Source organism: Bison bison, unplaced genomic scaffold, assembly GCF_000754665.1.
Source record: "Bison bison bison isolate TAMUID 2011002044 unplaced genomic scaffold, Bison_UMD1.0 scf7180017864225, whole genome shotgun sequence".
NCBI classification, from domain to species: domain Eukaryota; kingdom Metazoa; phylum Chordata; class Mammalia; order Artiodactyla; family Bovidae; genus Bison; species Bison bison.
The window spans coordinates 337,184-362,523 of record NW_011494797.1 but is presented as its reverse complement, the minus strand read 5'-3'; the positions used below and the strand labels follow the sequence as shown (position 1 = coordinate 362,523).

The 25,340-nt window shown below is 42.3% G+C and overlaps 1 protein-coding gene across 2 annotated transcripts in view; it reads right to left on the bottom strand.

Annotated features, from left to right (window-relative positions):
- LOC104992857 (multidrug resistance-associated protein 4) overlaps nucleotides 1-25,340 on the bottom strand; it is a 176,435-nt gene that overhangs the window by 114,073 nt on the left and 37,022 nt on the right. For both annotated transcript variants that reach the window (XM_010845860.1, XM_010845859.1), the window contains exons 4-8: nucleotides 24,180-24,404; nucleotides 6,710-6,799; nucleotides 5,478-5,641; nucleotides 4,336-4,461; nucleotides 2,963-3,212 (exon numbers count right to left, since the gene is read on the bottom strand). In XM_010845860.1, coding sequence (XP_010844162.1) covers nucleotides 2,963-3,212; nucleotides 4,336-4,461; nucleotides 5,478-5,641; nucleotides 6,710-6,799; nucleotides 24,180-24,404 — 855 coding nt within the window. The remainder of the gene's footprint in view (nucleotides 1-2,962; nucleotides 3,213-4,335; nucleotides 4,462-5,477; nucleotides 5,642-6,709; nucleotides 6,800-24,179; nucleotides 24,405-25,340) is intronic.

Sequence of the window (25,340 nt, the reverse complement as noted above, 5' to 3'; positions counted from 1 at the left end):
CAGTCTGAGTTCACATAGCAACAAGCAAAAGGTTGTACGTGTATATTATCCAACTTGTCTAGGCAGAAATTAAAATTTTAGCTTAAGAGTGTTACCAAAAAACTCAATATTCAGTGTGTGTATAGTCAACTAGAAATTCATCACTTTCAAAAATAAAACGGACTCAAAAAAAGGAAAAATTATGCCTTAAATGAAGAATTAAATTTATTGAGCATTTGTCCACAAATAATAGGTCTGAGTGGGGAAAGACAGTATAATCTTCCAGAGGTTAAATGAGATTCCAACACACGACCAGCTTGTAAAGGAGCCAAAAGTGCTGGCTGCATTTTTTTCCCCAGGGCTCAGGCTGATGATAAAGCTGGAATTAAATGGCCATTAGAGCCATGAAGTGCAGACCCAGAACAGGTCATGCAGGAAAGTATCAACGTCAGAACTGCAGCGAAAAAGATTGACTTCCCAGTGGCTGGAAAGGGAAAACCTACACAGCTTTCTGAATAATATTAACCTCCGAGACACATTTCATTGGATGTAAAAGACACTGAAGACTTTTGGTACTTTTAAGTTAAGACAAGATATTTATAATCCTATTGCAGTAGCACAATGCCAAGGCCTTCAGTCCCCTTTTATTACTAAGAGAAAAATAAAGGCACCACTGCACCCGCTCTAAGGTGCGCAGGGGTGGTGGGTTTCCTTCCTAGGGCTCCCAGACATGACCTGAGTGGAAATCCTGGGAGACGACCACCCAGTCTACTGAGTCCCAGCCTGCAGGAGGCACTGGGGCAGCAGGACTCAATACCACACCTTGTTCTAAACTCTACATGGCCACCACTCCTTCAGCCCATCTGTGATCAAACCCTGTCCAGCTCTGACCACTTGGGTCAGTAAACTCAGCTGACCTTTTCTTCCACTCCAGCTGTCCTTTTGACCTTCTAATTGGGCATGAACACATCCAGGTGAAAGACAAGGAAGAGAAGGAACCAAGTTCTTGCTCTTCTCCTTCCACGTGACTTGCCAGCCCTAAAACTCAAAGCAGCCCGGGAACTTTGAACACTCCCAGGGAGTCAGCATCACTCTACTGGACATGATGCTGGGCAGTGCAGGGCTGGCCATGCATACAGATGAAGCCCTAGATCCAGGTGAACGAAAGTGCTGGGAGAGGGTCACGGGGCTGCTGGAGGTTCAGCAGCATTTACTTAAATCAAGGACAGAGGAGAAGGTGACCCAGGGGGCCCAAAAGAGTGAGTCAAGAGATTCCACCATTCCACATGCCAGAAGGTATGAACAAGGTTCTGTTAACAGTGGTTTAAAAAAAAAAAAAAAAAAAAATCAGGCTTTCGGCAGAATCCTAGTTCTGTCATTTGAAAGCTGCGTGAGGATGGGTGAGCTATTTCACCTGTTACACAGGAACTTGTTTCCTTATCTGTAAAGTAGGGACACTAATGTTTATCTCATTCAATTGCTGTGGAGATAAAATTAGATGATGTGTACAGGGTTTCAGAGATTCTGGACCACACAGGGAGCCCTGGCAGCAGCGATAACAAAACCACAGCAACACAACACACATGTGAAGCTTCCATCTGGACAGGTCACCGTGTCACTGAGAACATTACTATGGTCCAAATCCATTCCTAAATGTTCTGCTTCAAGATGTGAAAGCACAAAGAAATTTTATTGAACTACATGGACCATTCCTTAACAGTGTTGTTAGAAGCCCCATCAGAAATAAAGATAAACTCAGGGGACCAAACTGACCTCATAAGACTGATTTGTTTTAGGTGCAATGGTTTTTTTATACTACAGAAACTTCATAAAATACCTCAGATTTTATGGCAAGACCAAAAAATAAAATCAAAACCACAGCCAAAGCTAATTTCACTAGAAATCTATTATTGGCCAACCATCACTGTGGAGACATGGGAACAAAACAAGTTAGAAGTTTTATAAAGCCCAAACACTTCATGCCCAGGCCGCCTCACAGAGCCAATTCATCTTCGTTTTTGACTGATTCATAAAAACACAAATCCTTAAATATCTACAGGGTCTTATCTTGGTGATGGAAATTATTCATCTCTGGCAATTTAAAGACACTTTTTAAAAAGAGAGCAGGACAGACTGTGGGTATGTTGGAATCACAAGTTCGAAAGGAAGACGGCAGCTAGAGAGGATTAAGCAGTAACAGAAAAAGGGCAGAAACAAAAAGAGGCAAATCAAAAGGGGAAGCTCAGAAATCAAGTGAAACAACTATGGAGGAAAGAATCTATTTTAGATACAAAGAACTTAGTGAATCTGAGGCCACTTAGTGAGCAGGGACCTCTCAGTAAGTTCCTCCCCTCCTGGCCTAGAGAGGAATCCTATTCACGCCAGGACTGAGCACAGTCATTACCTAGTCATTCAAGGTAGCACAGGAGATGCAATCAGTTTGCTTTTCCTACTTTGAAACAACTTAATCATCCTGCAGTCATCAAGAGCCTGTACCCCTGCGACTCATACTACCACCTATAAGTAAGCAGGGATCATATGATATTAACAATGCACTCTAAATGGCAACCCACTCCAGTATTCTTGCCTGGAGAATTCCGTGGACAGAGGAGCCTGGTGGGCTACTGTCCATGGGGTTGCACAGAGTCAGACACGACTGAAGTGACTTAGCATGTACGCATGCCTTCGAGAAGGAAATGGCAACCCACTCCAGTATTCTTGCCTGGAGAATCCCAGGGACAGAGGAGTCTCATGGGCTGCGGTCTATGGGGTCGCAGAGTCGGACACGACTGAAGCGACTTAGTGGCGGCAGCAGCTGTATCAGAAGGCAGGGGAGTACTGAGACATTTTGGAATGACTGCCAGCCTTGGCACTAAGAAAACTAAACCTCAGCTAACTGGAACACATTGACACCAAATAAAAAGAGGCAAAAAAAAAGACACCAAATCCACCTACAACATAATAAATTTATACGTCAGCAAACCTTGATTCTTCGGATGCTGACGAATGCCTCTGACACCTTCTCGACGGCCGAAGGGAAGAAGAGGGTGACTGTCAACCGCACAGCCCCGTACAGCGACACCGCCACAAACACACGGCTGGCTGTGATCACGTTGCCAAGGAACACATAGGTGGTGAAGGTGACGAAAACGATGATTTTGCTCGCAACAAAAAATGATGCCAAATTCATTCCTCTAAGGTAGGAACTTCTCAGAATCTTGGAAATTTCCTTTCTGGGGGAAAAAAGCATAGGAAATAGGTTTTAAAAGAAGCATCCGCATCCAAGACATGCATTCAGTGCCCTGTGTGAGTGGTCCCTTTCTAGAGAGTGGACACAGATTAAGATAATCCATCCCTCACGTCCTGGAGACACTGCATGCCCAGGGGCTCTGCGCCGAGATAAGGACCACACACTTCATCACCACTTCACTCTTCCAACTAAATGGAGTCTTGATATCACACTATTCTGGGTCAATTAGACAAGGTTTGAACTTTCATTCAACCAGCATTTGTAACAAGTCCTGGGCTAAGTTCTTCACTGATGACAAAAAGACAGAGCCCGTCCCTGCCAGGAGCTCATGAAATCAGAGGAAAGAGAATAAGCAACCCCAAAACTGAGAGACACGAAGACAACAGATAGAAGCAGGGAGCAGAGAAACAAAGAGCAAAGGCGTGTTAACTCGGAGCAGTGGCGTCAGGGCAGGTCACAGGGACGTCAGGGCAGGTCACAGGGACGAGGAACTTGAGAAGATGAGCTGGAGTCAGGCTGGCGGAGGCCAGAGAAAAAGGAAGATGGGAGTGTATCCCCAGCAGAGGGAGGGGCACCCATAAAGGTGCAAAGTGAGAGGTGACGGGAGCAGCCACAGAATTCTAGGCACCCAGTGCTGGAGTACAAACACTCATCAGATATTTAAATGAAAGACAGAAAAAAACATTCTATAAACATAAAGCAAAGCATAAAAAATATTTTTATGGCTGTTTGGAACAATACTGATTCATAAAGTCTGGCCTGATACACGTACACTCAACCTCTATAATCTCCCCATTCGTGCTATATAAGTTATAGTTTCAGTTTAAATATCATTTTAAATGCTAAAATCTTAAATCATTGCTCATTTGGGATGTATGGTATTAAGAAACACTTGTTACTTAATTTCTGTATAAGTAAGAAGCATATGTATCTATTCCTTTACTCAAATGACGTCTCTCCTATTCTATTTAACCTTCCTGTCATGTGTATAAAGGGTGAACTAAAGAGTATTTAAATTCACCTTAATCTGAAAATTTGGTAAGACTTCTAAACCACTCAGTAAATATGAAATAAACCAGAAAATAGGTGTGTGTACAAAAACTTACCTTCTCAAATTGGTGATAAGGTCTGCAAAAGACTTTTCCCAAGCATACATTTTTATTATTCTGATGCCCGTTATAACTTCATTCATTGTCCTGATCCTGGTGTCTGTGAAGGCTGCAGTCTTACTCCTAAGGGGACAGACGTGAGAGACGAGCCTTAGTGACCACAGCAAGAATTTCCTTACCGACAGCAGCAGGGGCACAGCCAAGCACCAGGGATCAAATGATTCCCTACAGCTCTCCTGAGCTGACAGCACAGGCAGGTCCTACTCAGAGTACAAACAGAGGAAGACTTCAATTAGGGAGTCAACCATTCAGCCCACTTCAAGAAGTAACCTGGAGAACTTACAGTATTGGCTAAGGAAGACCTGAAATGAGTCAGATACAAACCACCTGCCCAAGGAGGTCGTGGTTGGGTAGAGAAGTCAGAAAGACACCCAAATCTAACAGGAAGACAGTGTCGGTGATGTAATAAAATAGGAGTAAAGTGCTGGGGAGCAGAAAAGATGGGGTTGTTAATGGCACCGGGAAAGGAGAGCAAGAAAAGCTTCAGAGAACTGGTAGCAATAGAACAGGGTCTCGAAGGATAAGGAACAGCTTTTCACAGCAAAGGTAGGAAATGAAATTCCAAGGAGAGAAAAACACAACATGAAAAAGTATACACACACAAAAAAACTTAAATGTGCTTCAAATAGCACAAGATCTCCGTCACCTGACAACCTGGACAATGACCCACCTCCAACACTCTGGGACCTGCTTCAGCTCTAACTTATCACCATTAGGTCCTACATCACCTGTCTCTCTTCCATCACAAACGCTGCTGGGTCTGTGGTACTTTACAAAGTCATATTTAAGACTGATCTTGCTCTTTGGGTGCTTATAACGTATTAAAAACAAGATACAGACATATACACACCTGAAAATGGCTCTAATACAAGCATAACAAAAATGTATGCATCTGGAACTGGGCCTCTAAGGTTATTACTATTTAATAAAGCTTAAATAACATCATTTAAGGTACATTCTGCTTAAGGACTCTACTTATTCAGGTATGATGCCTCGAGGAGCCAGCAAATGACTTCAAGCAGATGGTAGATGTTAATCAATTACATATTAGCAATTTTTTAAACCAGTGTTTGTCTTACCGGAGTGACGAAAACAACTTCCCGATGCAGCTTTGCAAAGGCAGAAGAATAATGAGAACCGCCATCCCAGCAAGACACGATATTCCTATTTCCATCCAGAGCAGGGCGGTCACTACGATAGCCTGCAGTGGCCCTGCCCACAGAAAGTGCAAGAATATCGTTACCTTAAAAGAAAAAGACAAAGCCTTCTTAGGACTATACAAAAACAAAACCCATAAGGACACAATTTAAAACAATCTCCTGTCAAAGAACAGATGGGAACCTAAACAGAAATGATCACAGTGGGTGTTAAACCTGCTAAAGCAGAAATCTAAGCATCTGCCCGAGATGATGCTGTTCTAGGGCAACACAAGGTCAGCTGCAGGAATGTCCAGGGAGAAGCTGACTGGCAGCCCTGGGAAGATTTCAATCTTGTCTACCCTAGAGGTGAGCTTGGGGTTTCCCCAAACTCCGTCTACTTCAGAATTCAGTCCTTGTGTCCCCTCCAGCTGCCCGGCACCCCAGGAAAGTCTAATTCCCCCTCACTCTCCAGTAATTATTTGTGTATGTACCTCCCTAACAGGTCGTGGCTTCTCCCGGGCAAAAACTAAATCTTATGCATCCCTGAAACTGAGTAGGGGCCTCTGTTCATGTTTGATGAATGAATAACTGAAAGAGAGGTGTCTAATGCAATATAGATTTGTCTAGAAGCTATAATGCCCTGGGTAATGTGATCTATTCATAAAGTGTAAAAAAAGATTGTAATGGGACAGTGGAGAGTAGGTTGCTTCTGGCTAGGGACCACCCAGTTGGCATTATTCTTCACAGGCTCCCTATGCAGCAGGCACTGAACAGGGCACAGGGGAAAGAACAACTCCTGCCCACCAGGCCTTCATCACCTCGAAAGGAGGAAAACAGATCAGGCAGCAAACTAACATCATGTGCCAAGAAGGGCCATGTCAGAAGGACCCTAACCAAGGGGGACACCAACCAAGCTGGGCAAGAACTCTGCTGCCTATCTATTACTGAAGCATGTTGTACACAATGTCAGAAAAACAAAATTCTCATCTACAGGGCAATACACATGATTACATCTAAGTTGCACACAGACGAAATGAGTTGGATAAAGAGAACCCTTGTCTTATGTCCTCAACAGAACCCTGGCTGACACCAAACCCTAGAACCTGGCATCCCAATAAGCTGAATGCAGTGAGAAGGATGGAAAATGGAAGAGGATCCCTTGGGCAGCTCACCTGATCAAACTTGTTCACATCGTTGGATAGCAGGTTGACTATCTGGCCTGTGGTGGTCTTCCCCATGGCCGAGTTACTCAAGCGGAGGGCCTGAAATGAAAGAGAGACAGAATTGGATTCCTGTGGTGACACCAAGTCACTCTTGGAACATAACACAACAGAGCCCGTTTTGATGGGGTCTTGAGCTATGTCAGGATGAGGAGCGTGACCCCTGGCAGCGGGGCTCTAGGGACCCACGTTTGTCCTTCAACCCCTCAATGTGGTGACAGCCATGTCCACAAGGACAGCAAACAGCAAAGCCCCCAACCCTGTCTTGTTTTTGTTTTTGTTTGGATGAATTTGGACATGGGCAAAATATAAACAGATATATTAAAAGGTTCCTATTTACTTTTTAAAGGCAATTTTACATACAAATAAATGGTAATTTTTCATGCAGAAAACACATATTTTGAAGAAGTAGATATTTGATACCTAATTTTAACAACTAAAAGAAGGCAGAACTGCACACCAACTCTGACTTTAAACTGATCATCAAAGGGGGGAAAAAAAATCCACCTAATTGGAATTGATGGACCAAAAGGCTGGTTTTGGAACAAAAGTTAACATGAAGCAATTATAACACTGCAGCCAACACAGAAATCAAGAACTGGTCACAAGAGAATCACTCAGATGCTACACTGGATTAAAAAAAACAGAACATGATGCGACAATAGTATTATTAATGAGGAAGACATGACTTACAAGCAAATCTGCCCAGATTTATGCTTCCAACCATGAAAGAATAATGGGTACTGGACTTGCCCTCCACTGCAAAACTATAAAGTTGGACAAAATATACGAAGCACCTGTTTTCAGGCAGTAAAAGACCAGCAGTGCAGGACTGTGACCCCCGGGAAGACGTGTGCCCTGTGGCTGACCTGTTTTCTACCTGGGGGTATATTGTGCCCAAGCAGAGTTAAAGTGTCACTGAACTGAAGAGGAAGAAATGGATGTTGTAAGTTGCAGAAATGGCTGCAATTTGGGCAGGAAGAGCAGAGGTTAAGCCCAGAACATCTTGTGGGGATTTCCCAAAGGACTTTGCCTGAACATCACTGTATGTGAACAGAGGCAGACTCCACGGGGCCTCGATGAGGTCGCTCAGTGCCAGGAGACTGCAGATTCTACCCAACGACAAGAAAGAGATCTTCCTAATCAACAGCTCAGACATCCACTTCAGCTGTCAGGAAGGACATGACTTACATACTAGAGTAAGAACCATGTACTTGGACTAAGTTCAAAATGGAAATAACTGCCCCAGACAGACTAACAGGAATTCCATATCAGAACAAAACTCAGTTATCATCTAATCCAAGGCTTGCTGTTTTTTAGTCACTCTGCTGTGCCCGACTCTTTGCGACCTCTGTTCATGGGATTTTCCAGGCCCACCAAATAAAACATCAACTTCTAGGTACTGTTTTTCCTTCGGTCCACACACTGCTGCCCATTAATTAGAGAAACTTAATCTTCAGTTCTAATAAAGTGTGTGCGTGTGTGCTCAGTTACATCAGTCGTGTCTGACTCTTTGCAACCCTATGGACTGTAGCCTGTTAGGCTCCTCTTTCCAAGGAATTCTCCAGACAAGAATACTGAAGAGGGTTACCATTCCCTTCTCCAGGGGTCTTTCCGACCCAGGGATCGAATCCAGGGATCAAACCTGCGTCTATAGGTTATAGAAAAAACAGTTCACATCCAGTTTAGAGAAAACAACATACAAATTAATGCTATTATTTTAGTTCTATATTTACTTAACATGTTACAATGGGATATTATCAATATTTGGTTAAATTTGTTTTCCTTGTGGAAGCAAAATAGTTCTACCATGAGAACAATAAAAGGAAAATAAACCGGATCAAATCTGCTCTATAAGTCAGACCCTAAATTAGGTAAGTTAATTAATAAGTTATTAACTTTTAATAAATCAAGAACTTCTAAATATTGATTAACAATTATAAAAGCCTACCAATTTTTTTAAGGGACAAAGAACATGTACAGGAAATGCACTACAAAAGAAACACAGAATGTTAATGAAAATTTGCTAATAATCAAATATACTCAAAATATGACATCTAAGTTTGGCAGCGGTGTAGGAACATCTCATATCAAAGAGCATATGAGCAGTTAACTCTCGAAGGAAACCTAGCATATCAAAAGTTTTCCAATGCACACACCGTGAGAAATTAAGGATGTCTCGAAAGGTTTGGCTTTAATCAGGTTCATTTGCACTGCTATTTGTTAATATATAAATCTGGAAACGATCTACATGTCAAATTACTAAAAATTAGAAAACAATCTAAATATCTAATTACTGATTATGCTAGAATCCACATGGCCATTAAGAACAATACTACGAATTGTGGAGTATTCATTCCATCAAAGCAGGGATCCATTTATGGGGAGGTGGAGGATAGGGAGTAGAGACATTACATATGGGACAATTAAGAGAACTCCATGATGAAAGTGAAAGAGGAGAGTGAAAAAGTTGGCTTTTCTGAAAACATTCAGAAAACTAAAATCATGGCATCCGGTCCCAATACTTCATGGCAAATAGATGGGGAAACAGTGGAAACAGTGGCTGATTTTATCTTTCTGGGCTCCAAAATCACTGCAGATGGTGATTTGCAGGCAAATTAAAAGACCCTTACTCCTTGGAAGGAAAGCTATGACCAACCTAGATAGCATATTAAAAAGCAGAGACATTACTTTGTCAACAAAGGTCCAGCTATGGTTTTTCCAGTGGTCATGTATGGATGTGAGAGTTGGACTGTGAAGAAGGCTGAGCGCCGAAGAATTGATGCTTTTGAACTGTGGTGTTGGAGAAGACTCTTGAGAGTCCCTTGGAGTGCAAAGAGATCCAACCGGTCCATCCTAAAGGAGATTAGTCTTGGGTGTTCATTGGTAGGACTGATGTTATTTTGGCCACCTGATGCGAAGAGCTGACTCATTTGAAAAGACCCTGATGCTTGCAAAGAGTGAAGGTGAGAGAAGGGAACGACAGAGGATGAAATGGTTGGATGGCATCACCAACTCAATAGACATGGGTCTGGGTGAACTCTGGGAGTTGGTGATGGATAGGGAGGCCTGGTGTGCTGAGGTTCATGGGGTCACAGAGTCAGACACGACTGAGCAACTGAACTGAACTGATAATCTAGGCCAAAACATAAATTTTGTTCAACTTTTTAAAAAATATAGTGTAAAAAAATATTAGTCATTCCATTTGAAAAATAAACAATGTCTCCTTTCTCAACTGTTTTGAATCAGATGTGAAACTCCATAACCCACATACGGACACACAAATATCACCATCAAAGGAGCAGAGAAAAGAATGTTCTCTGCACATGAATTGAGTTTTCCAGACTAGTGAGAAGTTATTAACCCTTTAAGAATCCAACATTCATTTGAACAGCATCTTCCCCCAAACCCTGCTGCAGTCGGCCTTTAAAACCAAAGATGAGAACTCAGTTCACCGTCTTAATGCTGCATTCTCCTCATCACCAGCAAGACTTATATCCAGTGCCGATGACCCTCAGTGCATAGAAGCGCTTCTGTCCCACGGAATGCTCCAAATGGCCATGCTTTTTGGGTTTTTCATACATTATAATTCTATCTTTTCCCCTGCCATCAGGTTATCCCTTCAACTGACTACCTCACCATTACCTACTGCTATTTCTAAACTAGGTTCTGGCATCGTAATATCATAAGTGAATCAGAGTAGCAGACCCCGAATAAGAACCTAAAGGACTCAGAATAGAAAGCAGACTCAGGCTCTCATCACTTATTTTGCATTTGGCTTATTTCCTGGTTCATGGCCCTGCCCCCTAGAATTGATAATGGGAATTATTCCAACAGGCAACTAGGGTGAGCATATGTTTAGCTCACCTGAAACAGAATACTGCTGTATTTTTCCCAGAGTGTTGCCTAGAGTTGCTTAGTAATGCTGTCATACCTGTTTACATGATTACATAATCTAAAGCCATTCATCTCTGCTTTTGCGGAGAGGACGCAGAAACTGCCTAATATCTTCCCCCAGCATGAACATAATGGGTGACTATTAAACTAATGAAACTGCCATAAAACTAATCACATTGCCTCTATGGTTGTGTGGAGAAAAAAACTCACTGCAGGAAATAAAAAACAAAGTCAATACAAGATCAAACACCTGCTGTTCTCTCATCTGACAACTCCACTGCCTTTTTCTTGTTGCTGGCCTGATTTTCCATGGCTGGCACCCAAGCCAGCACAACCTACTCAGCTCTCTACAAGCTTTGAAGGATGTAGCAGTTAGCTCCTGCAAGTACCATTAGCTTTCGTCTAAATCCACAGCACCTACTGGAGGCACCAGAACACCACGTATACAGAGCTGACAAGTGACCCTCTGAGTATGAGAACCAAAATGTGGACTCCAAGCAATCCAGGCTCTCCTGGTGGCTCAAAAAGTAATCCTGCAATGCAGGAGACGCAGGTTCCATCCCAGAGCTGGGAAGATCTCCTGGTGGAAGGGAATGGCAACCCACTCCAGTATTCCTGCCTGGAAAATCCCATGGACAGAGGAGCCTGGTGGGCTACAGTCCATGGGGTCGCAAAGAGTTGGACACAACTGGGCAACTAACACTTTACTTTAAGCACCACTGGTGGGTGGAAGCCCCTGATAGCCACCATGGGGTCAGGCTAAGGACGTGAACCCCTCAGGAGGAGTTTGCGCATATTCTCAGACCTCATCCTCTCCAAGGGCTTTGAGTCACTGAGATGATACCCTTGGAACTGCCCTGCCCCCGGCCTGGGATCAGGGAACTTTTGTCGCAATGGGGCAAAGCTCACACCTGGACATACCCCTCCTAGAGCTACAAAATACAAAGAAACTATATGGGACTAAAAATAACTGTGCTCATGTGCAGTTGGGGCAAATTCTGGACCAAAAGATACAAAAAAGACAAAAAGAACCAAGTGCCATTTCTGAAGAGCTGGTGGGACCTCAACCAAAGGTGTGGCAAAAACAGAATGCCCCCTCCCCCACACTCAACACCACAAAAGGAAAGGCAAACTACCTGAACTACCCCACCACAACCCTCACCCCACGTAAGGAAGGAGCTTGGCCTCCTCACCTGGGGAGACAACAGGAGAGCCCATTTTACCTCCTACAACCAGTGCAGGAGCCCCAGTACAACCTTGCCTGAATTTCTTGTCTGGGCTCTAGTCTATTTCTATTGATTGAGAAAGACCAAGAACCCTGGTCAGATCAACGTGAGCTAGGGCAACAGAAAGGAGGAAAACCACAGAAAGGGTGGAAAACTCCACAATGAAGCGAAAGGAGATCCAAGAACATGCATAAATATACATTTATGGCTCAGCAAGAGAAGAATCTTAATGAGAATACAAATCAACTGTGACCCCAAAAGAAGGAAGGGGAGACTTCTATCAGCATTTTTCTTTAATGAATGTTTTCCTACATCTAAAAAGTAATAATCTATCTTCTCAAATGGAATGCTCAGTGGTAAGAACTTATACATGAGGCCATATGCTGTCTTTTACAGCAACTAAACTGAGAACCATTTTTCCAATTATTTTATTGTTAGTATGCTTCCCTTCACATCAAAAGAATACAAGGGGAAAACAACATACCCAGTCTAAACTCACTGAGGGTAAATCATTTCACTGAGAATTTGTCAAAATGATAATATTTTCTAAGGGTTTTTCCTTTTTCCTAATGTTTTCTACGTAGCAAAGTGTTGAATTTGATTGAGGAGGACAAGCAACAAACCTAAAGTAACCAATGGTGCTCACTTTTATAACGTCACAGAACTAGTTGCATTACCCTTCCCTTAGACGTCACCTTGGAAGCTTTCAGAAAATGAAATCTGTGCAGCAGAAAAGAAAAACAGAATGACAAAAGTAGGAGATGCTCCCTAAATGTTTTCAATATACAGTTTCACAACCAAACATACCCAGCCATGCCTTAATTTCTCTTACTGATGCAAATGAAGGAATTAGGAGAAAAATGCACAGAGCCGAGAGCACAAGCTCCTCCCAGAAAGCCATCTTTACACACTCTTTACCCAGTTCCATATCCCTAAATCCCACGTTCTCCCACTCACTGGAGTGGAGCATATAAAATACCAGGCGTTACCCAGAGTTGTGAATTCCCAGAGGTCACAAGCGAAGAAAACGGCCTGGTTAGTTCAGCTAATGAGTCCCAGAGGAAGCAGGGGATGAAGGCTTCAAAACAGAACCAAGGCAGAGCCGATTGCTCAGAAAAGCACCCAGAGAGGATGCAGTTCTCTCTGAAATGCCTTCCTTTTCCTCCATAACTAACTCAAAGTCATCACCACAGCTGAGGGCCTGGGTGAACAGTAAATTGTTTCCAATGAATACTGAGTACAGCTAACCTAGCTTTGAGGACAAAGTGATAAGCCAGCCACCCAAGGATGACTCCTATATGATTCCACATATGTGAGGTTCCTTGAACAGACAAATACACCCAAATAGAAAGTAAAATGGAAAGCTGCCACTCACGAGGCAGAGACTGATGATGCATGGTGGTGATGCCTGCATAACAATGTGAATGGATTTAACATCAGTGACTCAATTGTAGACTTTAAAACGGCAAACCTAGTCAATTTTATGTTTTGACTGTTTGAAACAATTTAAAAAACAATGACCTTTGAAGACCAAAATGAAAATAACCACCAAACAAAAACTGTAAACGCAGTGAAATATTTAAAAGAATGGAGACATGAAAACACAGGTAGACAAAAAAATTAGAATGTTTAAAAATAGGTATGAGTCATGATTGCAGCACAAGCCCCAGGGAAAGGCAGAAGAATATACATGCTGTTCGTTCCCTTTCCAGGGAGACACCACATCTCCACCAGCCTGATCTGGCCTGCTGTTCCCTTCACCATTCCCCAGTACAGAGTTTCCAAAACTTTCTCCATGGTTAAGAATCCCTGGGGCACAGATTAAACAATACAGATTTCCAGGCCCCCTCCTTAAAAAATGCTAAGGGAGGGACTTCCCTGCTCCAGTGGCTAAGACTCCATGCTCCCAATGCAGGGGGCCTGGGTTCAATCCCTGGTCAGGGAACTAAAATCCCATTCGCCGTAAGATGCAGGCTGGAGGGAGAAGGAGTAGGCGGGCTATATGGAAAGAGTAGCATGGAAACTTACATTACCATATGTAAAGGTAACCAATGCTTTTGTGACTTGGGGAATTCAAACCTAGAGGGGTGGAATAGAGAGGGAGGTGGGAGATATGTTCAAGTGGGAGGTGCGTTGCTAAGTCACTTCAGTTGTGTCTGACTGTAGCCTGCCAGGCTCCTTCTTCCATGGAATTTTCCAGACAAGGATACTGGAGTGGGTTGCCATTTCCTTCTCCAGGGGATCTTCCCAACCCAGGGATCAAACCTGGGTCACTCACACCACAGGCAGACTCTTTACCATTTGAGCCACCAGGGAAGCCTGAGATTTAGAAACCCGCCTCTTAAAACAGAGATACTCTAGACTTGTCTTGGAAAAGACGAATAGCTCAGTTGGTAAAGAATCCACCTGCAATGCAGGAGACCCCAGTTCAATTCCTGGGTTGGGAAGATCTGCTGGAGAAGGGATAGGCTAGCCACTCCAGTATTCTTGGGCTTCCCTAGAGGCTCAGATGGTAAAGAATCTGCCTGCAATGTGGGAGACCTGAGTTCGATCCCTGGGTTGGGAAGATCCCCTGGAGAAAGGAAAGGCTACCCACTCCAATATTCTGGCCTGTAGAAGTCCATGGACTGTACAGTCCATGGGGTCACAAAGAGTTGGACATGACTGAGTGACTTTGACTTTGACTTTCAAAGCCTAAGAGGGCTTCCCTGATGGTTCATATGGTGAAGAATCTGCCTACAATGAAGGCAGATGCAGGAGACCTGGGTTTGATCCCTGGGTAGGGAAGATCCCCACCTGGAATAGGAAATGGCAAGCCACTCCAGTATTCTGTATGTATCCCATGGATAGAGGATCCCGGCCAGCTATAGCCCACGGGGTTGCAAACAGTCAAACACAGCTGAGTACACACAGCACAGCACATACCCAAAACTTAGGAGTTTGTTTACATTGACTTTTGATGGAAGGGTATAGGAGTTTGGTTGTTGCTGAGGAATTTTTCAAAGAAAGCAGGGATTACCAATTAGCTTTCCAGATGGTTACCTAGTAAAAACCTATTACTCCCCATTACGCACAGCCCACCTCCAGGGGTACACATATTGTCACTATGGGACTGGCACAGCTCAAGTGGAACAGTGTGCCACCAAACTCGGTCTCCCAAACAACTGCAACAAAATAAATCCTGTCTGAAGATGACTTTGGCATATGCAGCCAAGAAAAAAACATGGATCAAAAAGACATTCCCTGTAAGGCCATGAACACAAACACCTGTCACCCTAAGACTAGTGAACACAGTGAGTCCACTCGACCATGAATATAGCTAGTGAGGAGGTAAAGGGCAGTCAATACAGTGACTCAGAAACTGAACACAAGCCGTATATATAAAGACAGTAACTATATTAATATGTGTGACTGGATAAAGACTGGGAAAGAATCTACAAAAATGATGCCTGCCCTTATAGGATGGTGGTGTTTGGGGTTTCTCCTCCCAAATTTTGCAATAATGGTAAGCAAACCAGCGATGCTTATGAAACAGCCGAAGTTTCAAGGCAGACTGCCTTTGCGGATTCCTATCAGAACCAGGATTTCCTAACGAACACTTTTCTCCCCTTCTATAATAAACCCCTGTGAGCTGAATCCTTTCTTTTCTCCATCTCTCATGAATATTATAATGCATTAGAAAGTCCACACCTAATTTATTTTACTATTTTGTCTAACATGTACTGTACTACATCAGTTCACATATGAGATTAAATAAGACATTATTTTTTTCTTTCAATGACCCACCACTCTCACTAAACTCTTCACTAAATGGGCAAAATAGTAAGAATGAAATGAAGGAATGAATAGCCAGACGTGATGTCCTTTCCAATCATTTTTTCAGCTGACTCACAACTTCACATGTACCCACATACAATAGCCTTCATTGCATTTTCCTAAATCACTACTCTGATCATTTACTACCTTAATCAAAATTTCCAAGGGTTCCCCTTTACCAGCTCAGTAACTCCAACAGCCTTAAGCTCATGATCAAGACCCTGGTCCCAATATTCCTTTCTAGATGTATGTTGGAGCCTCATGCTATGCCAACTGTGCTTCTACAATTCCCTGAATAAATCATTTTGGCTTTCTACTGCAACACTGCTCCATGCATGGACTGGCCCGCTGCAGACATACACACTGACACAGAATAACAGACACGCACACATCACCCACCCTTCGAAGGGGTCCTCTCCTGAACCATTAAGTCTGTACACTTGAGTACCACTTAACACCCATATTTCTATTTCATCTAACTGTAGGTAGTCTAGCCTTCTGTAACAGAGTGCCAGTAATGAAGATGACAGGAACATGTGAACACTAGCTAAATGCCAGGCACTACGTTAAACGCTTTACACAGATTGGCTCATTTAATCTTCTCTACAACCTTAAGAGTTGGGTACTATTACAAATGAGGAAATGTAGGCATAGAGCAGTTAGCCTAAGGCTAATGTCTACAAAGAGGGAAAACTGTGATTCATACAAAAGCACTCAAACTACAGAGTCCTATTGTGTGTATGACCCTCCACCCTCCTAAACTGAATACATGATTCTGTAACAGGTGCCCTGCAAAATCAGTGCTCACAAAAACCCCAATGAAGCATATATTGTCTCCTTCAGTGTTTAAACTCAGGACACTGAGGCTCTGAGAAGTGGGTTCACTCACTCACAGTTCAACAGACAGCAAAATCAAGACTGGATCTCGGGTCTGACTGCGCTCAGTCTGCGCTCCCAGTCTCTCTCCCATCTGACCTGCCACACTGTCATCTAGCAAGTACTTGTGCACCTGATAAGAACCTGATCACTCAGTGCACAGGAGATTCCCAGCTTAGAATCTGAGCCACGGGAGAACTACAGAATGGCCACCATTGGTCAGGTTTATAGCTGCAATTTCAAAAGGGCATCTCCACTGAGAGATGTTAAACATCTAATCCACATGCTACTGCAATGTACTAGAAGATCTTGGTTATAAGATACAAGAAAGAAATTAAGCTAAAAATGCATTTGAGGCCTATCACTATCACCTGGTACCTTTTAAAACTCCCCCATGCAAAAAAAAAACACTGCTATCCCAGTGGTTAAGCCTCCATGATTAACTAAGATCCAACAGTTCATGTGGTGAGAAATAAATCTGCTCCCCACTCCACCGCCAAGCCATTAGAATGGATTTCCACAGAGAGGGCTCAGGTATCCGTGTTTTTTAAATTTTCATGAATCTGTAGTGCAGCAGTTTGGGAACCACGGAGCTAAGTGTTCCCTTCCAGTTTGCACTGCACCCCACATAGCAAGTTACCAGGTAGTATGCAATTGACACCTTTTATTCTCAAGCAACAGAAACATATCCTTTGAACAAAGCAGTTTAAACCAAACAGCCTCTCCTTGCTTAACCTGCTTTGCTCAATCTCCTGCCCACAGAAAAGTAAATCCTCACCCAGAGGCTCCTTGATGAGATTAACTCTTCACAAAATGCGATTTTATATCAGCAATAAAGGCGGAAAATATTTTTTAAACTGCTAAACAGTGCAAGAAACATTACTAGCACATTCTAATTTTATCTGGAAGTTAGAAAATACCATTAGAAGATAAAGTCCAAACAAGGTATCAGATGCTGTAAGAGAGTCATTTTATTTTCATAAATACCACACTGTCTCACTTGAACAATACTCAACATCCTGGTCTCTTAGAAATATAACTGCAAACTCGTAAGCAAGATATTAGATTGACCATAAGAAATCGCTGTTTCATTACCCCAAATCAGTTGAATATCTGTCATTCCCTGTGTACAATAAACATTAGTCATTCAGTCGTGTCCAACTCTTTATGATCCCATGGACTGTAGGCCTCCAGGCTCCTCTGGAGCACACTTGGTACACAGGTTGTTTTTAAAGTCAGGCTCCATTTATCCAGAGGAGTTTGCAAGTTTGACCACTCCTGGCACCCTGGAAGGGCTCCTACTTCCAGTTCAGGCTCCAGGAGAAAGGATGCCTGCTGTCCTGATCACTGATCTTAAAACATAACTTAACTGAACAAGTGTCTGCAAAAGAGATGGGAAATGATCCGGAGAAGGAAGGGGTCTTAAGAGACAGGATTAAAGGAAAGAGAAAGAGTCCTTCACTCAGACAGATGATGGTTACCTGAAACCATGAAATAGAAATGGTGTGGATACAAGGAGCATGTAAGTTCCCCCAAATTACAAACTTCTGAAACTAGAACTACATTGCTTAGATGAAAACTGAAAACAGATCTAAGGTAAGTAAGAATATTTCTTTAAGATGCTAATGTATAGAAACAACCTCTCTGAGTTGTACTGTATGAATATCAGTAGTCATACTCTATGGTCACTACGAAGGTGAATTAGGGCTTCGTTGGTGGATCAGCGGTCAAGAATCCACCTGTCAATGCAGGAGATTTCGATCCGTGGGTCAGGAAGATCCCCTGGAGAAAGAAATGGCAACCCACTGCAGTATTCTTACCTGGGAAATCACACAGACAGAGGAGCCTGGTGGGCTACAGTCCATGGGGTCATAAGCAACTAAGCAACAACATGAACCTAAGTGAATACTAATTGTTCCTAAGGGAACTACAGGGCTAGGGTTCTGGCCAGCCTTTGGTAAAAGCATCTTCATCAACCTCAACACTTAGATGACCTTCTTTTATGTATGTTTCTATTTAACCTTATTTAATTGCCATTGGTAATTCACAAACACTGGCCTCACACAAACACAGCCAGCAGCACTAGAACACTACCAGAACCAAGCTCACCTACACACATATTTCCCTGAAAGACACATCACAGTCTTCTGCTTAGGAACAAGAGACAACACTTCAGCACTCTTAAGCTGCAAACTCCTCTGAAAAGAACAAAAACACGAAAAGCAAGGCACCAAGCAGACCACAAAAAAGCCATCTGTTCCACAGTATGAAAGCAGAAATACATTCCACCCCACTGGGAGTATGCACGTCAGATGACAAGAAACTTAAGGGACTGTATGAACATGGGCAGAAGACCAGGAAAGTATCCCAATTTTTTAATGATTTTTAGAATTATAAGTAAATTTTAGAATGATTTTTAGAATTACACATAAATTTTAGCAAGTAGGCAAATTTCCAAATACAGAATCTATGAGTATTCAGGAATACTGTTGTTTTTCAAACACTACATCAAGTACCCCCAATGGACTGTACCCCAAGGACTGTAGCCTGCCAGGCTTCTCTGTCCATGGGATTTCCCAGGCAAGAATACTGGAGTGGGTTGTCATTTCTTCTTCAGGGAATCTTCCCTACCCAGGAACTGAACCCATGTCTCCTGTACTGGCAGGTGGGTTCTTTACCATGGAGCCACCGGGAAATCCCTACAGATCTACAACAAAAGATAAAGGCAAATTGGGATGTTTGCAGGGAATCAAGTCATCTTAGAAGCTGAAACAACAAATGATGAAATCTCTCCTGCAAACCACCCTTTGGGTAACAAACACTAAAGAGAATTAGGATGAGATATCAGTCACATTAAGAAGTCTGGCAAACTGATCAGATTCTGCAGGTAAATCTGCCCTGGGTAACAGGCAGCAGAGAACACTCAGTGACTTCCCTGACTATCTGCTCTGGCTTTACCTGGCATTGGGAGCACACCATCCCATTATCAGGACTCACCGTGGGAGACCATGCTTCTTAAAATCTCTGTGCCATATGACAAGACCATCCTGATTAGTGATACTCTCATGCTGCCTGTCCCGCATCTGAACATCCATAGCATTCAGGCATGAAGACAAGGACAGGACTGGCAAACGGGAGAGACATTCTCACTACTGACTTGGGCTGGAGATTGACAACTATCTTCAATGCAGGCTCAGCTTGCTTTAAGTTTCCATCTTTCCCTATTCCAGGTCCACCTCCCATGCTCTAAGCTGGGGGAGTTATTACCCTTTGAGATTTGAAGCTGGCAGAGTACTCCTTCTTCTGTGCTCCAACCATAAACAGACAGGAATTAAGACACTGGTCTCACTGTAAAGGTGATAGGTGACTCATGCTGGGAATATCACCAGGGACTCCTGGCAATTTTCTAGGAGGAGACAGTATAAGGCTTAAACCCTGTTTATTTAACCTATATGTGGAGCACACCATGAGAAACACTGAGCTGGATGAGTTACAAGCTGGAATCAAGATAGGAGGGAGAAACATCAACAATCTCAGACATGCAGATGATACCACTCTAATGGCAGAAAGTGAAGAGGAAGTAAACAGCCTCTTCATGAAGGTGAAGGAGGAGAGGGAAAGAGCCAGCTTAAGACTAAACACTAAAAAAAACTAAGATCATGGCATCCAGCCCCATTACTTCATGGCAAATAGAAGGGGGAAAAGGTCTAAGTAGTGACAGATTTCCTCTTCTTGGGCTCTAAAATCACTACGGATGTGATTTTATTTCATGGGACTGCACCCATGAAATCAGAAGACGATTGCTTCTTGGAAGGAAAGCGATGACAAACCTAGTCAGTGTGTTGAAAAGCAGAGATGTTACTCTGCCGACAAAGGTCTGTATAGTCAAGGCTATGGTCTTTCCAGTGGTCATGTATGGATGTGAGAGTTGGACTGTGAAGAAAGCTGAGCGTCGAAGAATTGATGCTTTTGAACTGTGGTGCTGGAGAAAACTCCTAAAAGTCCCTTGGACTGCAAGGAGATCAAACCAGTCAATCTTAAGGGAAATCAACCCTGAATATTCATTGGAAGGACTGATGCTGAAGCTGAAAACTCCAATACTTTGGCCACCTGATGCGAAGAACTGACTCCTTGGAAAAGTCTCTGATGCTGGAAAAGACTGAGGGCAGAAGGAGAAGAGGGCGTCAGAGGATGAGATGGCTGGATGGCATCACTGATGCAATGGACATGAACTTGGGCAAACTTCAGAAGATAGTGAGGGACAGGGAGGCCTGGTGTGCTTCAGTCTAAGGGGTCGCAAAGAGTTAGACACGACTAGGCGACTGAACAACAACAAGGTTTAAAACACTATTCCTTTGACGGATCTGTGTTCTTAATGCCAGTTAGCTGACGTCACAAAAAAACACAGCCCATGTTGCATAATCCCGATATTTGGTAAGAAGTTCGAAAAAAAATTGCCCTAGAGATCTGAGGAATCTGAATAGACATCCTGAGCTGCTTCAATAGACCACCAATTGGAGTCACTAATCCAAATGAAATGTCATGTCTATAAAAACTTTTCATTTAGTCCTCAAGTCAAACAGAAAGATCAGTGATCAAGTGTGGATGTAAAATAATGTTATCACAATAAAACAGAGTCTGGAAGTTCCTTAAAATACTAAAGATAAAATTAGCATATAGTATAGAAATTCAGCTTTCTGGGGATGCACTCAAAAGAACTGAAAGCACAGACTTGAGCCAATACTGGTGCACCCATGTTCACAGCAGCATTATTCACAACAGCCAAAATGTAGGAACAGCCAAAATGTCCAACAACAGATGAAAGGATGCACAGAATGTTGCACAGACCTGCAATGGAATGTTATCCAGCCTTTAAAAGGAATTGAATTCTGACACCTGAGTCATCTAGAGTCATTAAATTCAGAGCAGTAGAATGGTGGTGAGGTGCTGGGGAGTCAGTGTTTAATGGGTATAGAGTTTCAGTCTGGGATGGCGAAAAAGTTCTGAAGATGAATAGCACTGATGGCTGCAACAACAATGTGAACGAACCTAATGTCACTAAACGCTGCACTTAAAAAGAGTTAAAAGGGGGGCTTCCCTGGCGGTGCAGTAGCTAAAACTATGCGCTCCCAATGCAGGGGGCCCGGGTTTGAGCCCTGGTTAGGAAACAGATCCCACATGCTGCAACTAAGACCTGGTGCAGCCAAACAAATATATTAATTTTTAAAAAAGAAGTTAAAGTGGTAAACTTGATGTTGTGTATATTTTACTACAATTTTTTTTTAAAAAAGCAATGACCAAAAGAAAAAAAAACAAAAACAAAATAAATAAATAAATAAATAAAAAGCAATGACCAAAAGTAATTTTACCAAAGCAGTCAAAAGGTAAATTAAATAAGTCACCTGTATATATGATATATTCCAAAGGATCATTCAAAGTTACAACTGTGCCTTAGCAGCCATTTATAACACCCAAGCTGATTTCTTTCCAGGACCAGAGATCAGGAGGTGGGGCCTGAGCATGAACCACAATCGTTCTGAGGGGCCTTTCAGAGCTGTTCAGCAGCACCAGCTTTTGCCCTAATGAATCAGTCTGCCGGTAACCTGCATAGAAGTGTTGAATTTCTCCACCCCAGCGGGATCTTAGATGCAAGGCTGGAAAAAGTTCTTTCTCATGTTTCTGGAATTCCTGGTTACGTCTGTGATTTACCCCAATAATACCTGACTTCATAAAGGGACAATTCTCTTAGCCTAATCAAGTCAGCAAATTAATGGCTTTGGGAGATGTTTACATTCATCCAAGCAAAAGTGCCAGGGCCAGATCGGATTTCCCAAAGGCAATGTTCCAAAGTGTTAGTGCGAAGAGGAAGAAAATCAGGTGGACCCTGGCTCACCTGTGCAGCAAAGACAAAGCTTTATTTCACTGAACCATCAGACCTAACAAAAGATTTTCACAATGTGGATCTGGTGAAATTTCCTATTTATTTATGGGAGCTAAGCATGATCTGGAAAGACAAACATCTAGCTAAATTTGGGGAGTCAGAGTGTCTGTCTCCTAAATAGTAGATGGTATCATAGAATATCAAAGAATGTGATGAACGACAAGGATGACCCCTGACCAGAGTGTAGGGGCACCACGGCCATTTCCACATCACCCAGGAGGAAACTGGCTCAGATGCTGCAGCCAAACACAGACAGTGAGATGCCAGGCCCCCGGGGATGACCCAGCCCTGAGATTAACAAGACTCCGCTCAAGAGAAAATGAGGAGACAAGTCACATTTTGCCAACAAATGTACCCTCAGGAAACAGAAGTCTAAATAAGTAGCAACTGGATGAAGAAGTGATAATTTCAATTTAAACTGTTTGGCTTTAGACTTCAATGACAATTTTAATTGTTTTGTAATAAAAATTGTATATATATAAGGTGTACAATGTGAGGCTCAGATACAATGGCAAAAATTACTATAGTAAAGCCATTTAACACATTGACAATGTTGTTGTCCTTTTTGTGTGTGTCTGCTATCTCAGTAAATTTCAAATTATCTAATACAGTCAAATGAAAATTCTTTAAAAAGTAAACAGGGCAGAGATACCCAGGATCAAGTTTATAAAAGGCACTTCAGCTCCTGACAGTGGCAATTTCTCTGTAAATCCACCAGAAATCCTCACTCTCTTTACACTTGTTAAGACCAGGGTAACCTATGGAATAATTTTATGGGTATTTCTCAGCACAAAAGCACTAAAATCATCAAACCAGGTCATACTAAAACTGCTATATTGCTTACTAAAGAAAAAAAGGAAATCTATTATGAAAAAAACTAAATGAATGGCAACCAACAAATTCTCTTCAAAATTACTAAAAACAATGAAAAATTTTAAGTTTTATCCAAACATCTACTGTCTTTACTACTGTTATTAACAATCACAACTATACAACACAATGAGTGAGCCTATATGTGGCATGGATTCCATTTACATTTTTTTAGTAAACATAATTATAATGAATATGATTAGATGCAATGTTTGAAAAAAAATAAGCATTCCTTTTCTCAAATACATTCCTTTCTCCTAGATTTAATTTTATAGATCCAATTACAGAAGCTTTCTAGTAAATACAACTTTGTGTAAATAAAGGTTTTCATGAACAACAAAATTTCCATTAATACCACTATGTGATTTTGGCATGAAAACATTAAAAATCAACTTCATATCTCTGATGCTTATAGACTTCTTTATAAATTTACTGAATATTATACAAGAGCCTGTGAATAAACATTATCAAAAGCTGTCCTGACCTGATCTCGATACAAATCTCTTCATTATGTTTTCGTAACATTTTCTTAAACAACAAAATGGGCTGGATGCAAAGAGCAAAATTCCATAGCATGGTGTAAATGAGCATAATCATTAAAGGAAATTGTTCTTCTTGGGTATAATGTGTCTTACTTTTTTACTGAAGTATACTTGATGTGCAATGTTATATATTACACGTGTACAATAGTGATTCACGATTTTCACTAGTTATAAAATTTGTAATTGACAGAGAACTCTCCCAAAATGCTTCTGGTACTTCATGAGAGGTACACCTGGTACCGAGTGACACTTACCTTGCGGTAAATCATGTGGCACATGGCTACTCTCAGCCTCATCCCCGCACACTGGACGTGGTAGAAATACAAGTGGTGTAGGATGGCCAAGACAAGCGTGCAGGCGCTCAGCACCCCGGCATAGCCGTGGGCTTCGTACAAAGCAGCAGAATCAGAGGGATCGTAGTTTTCAAAATAACCAATAATTTTCCCCAGAATTATGGGCTGAACTACTCTGGTACTTTCCTAAAAACAAATTTTAAAAAATCTTCATTAGACATACAAGCCAAATCAGGTTTTCTTTTAGGCTTTGGTTTGTTGGTGTTTTTTTTTTTTTTTTCCCACTCAACAGAGTAAAGACTTTATTCAGCCCTCAAACCTTAAATCGTAAAATCTAGTTGGACGATTGAACCTAATTGGATTCGTGGGTGCTAAGTCACTTCAGTCATGTCCGACTCTTTGCGACCCCACGTACTGTAGCCTGCCAGGCTCCTCTGTGCATGGGATTCTCCAGGCTACGGGTTGCTATGCCCTTTTCCAGGGGTTTTCCCTACCCAGGTATCGAACCCAGGTCTCTTAGGTCTCCTGCATTGGCAGGCGGGTTCTTCACCACTAGCACCACCTGGGAAGCCCCAAACCAGGTTTTCTTAACACATGCTTTACTTTTATTATTACTTGTTAAAAAGGCATCTTGACAAAATACAACATTCCTAGTTAATCTAAAGAAAAAATCCACAGGTACACTATCTTCTATAAGACAAGCAGACAACAGTTTTAACCTAGGCAAAAATGTGGTAAAAACAATAAAGCCTTAGTGCACTGTGGTAAGTACATTGTGGATGCTTGTGGTTAGTACATTGTGGATGCTCAGTAAATACTACAACCAGTGCTTTAGAACCCATTTGGCAAAATACCAAATGACTCCTGGCTTCAGATGAGCATAAGAAAGGTAAGAAATTTGTTTGCATATGAACAAGCCCTTTTGGCAGCCTGCTCCTGATCCCCTGTATTCTCAGTGTCCCAGCCCAACAGAAATTCAAGGTCATTCACATACAAGAGGACCACTCTTGCCATCTCTGTCAGCTTTAAGAGCCTTTATGGAGGGGAAGCTGAAGACAGCACAGGAGTAAGACAGGGAGATCGTCAGCCTCCCCACAAATACATCAGAAACTCATTAAGAGG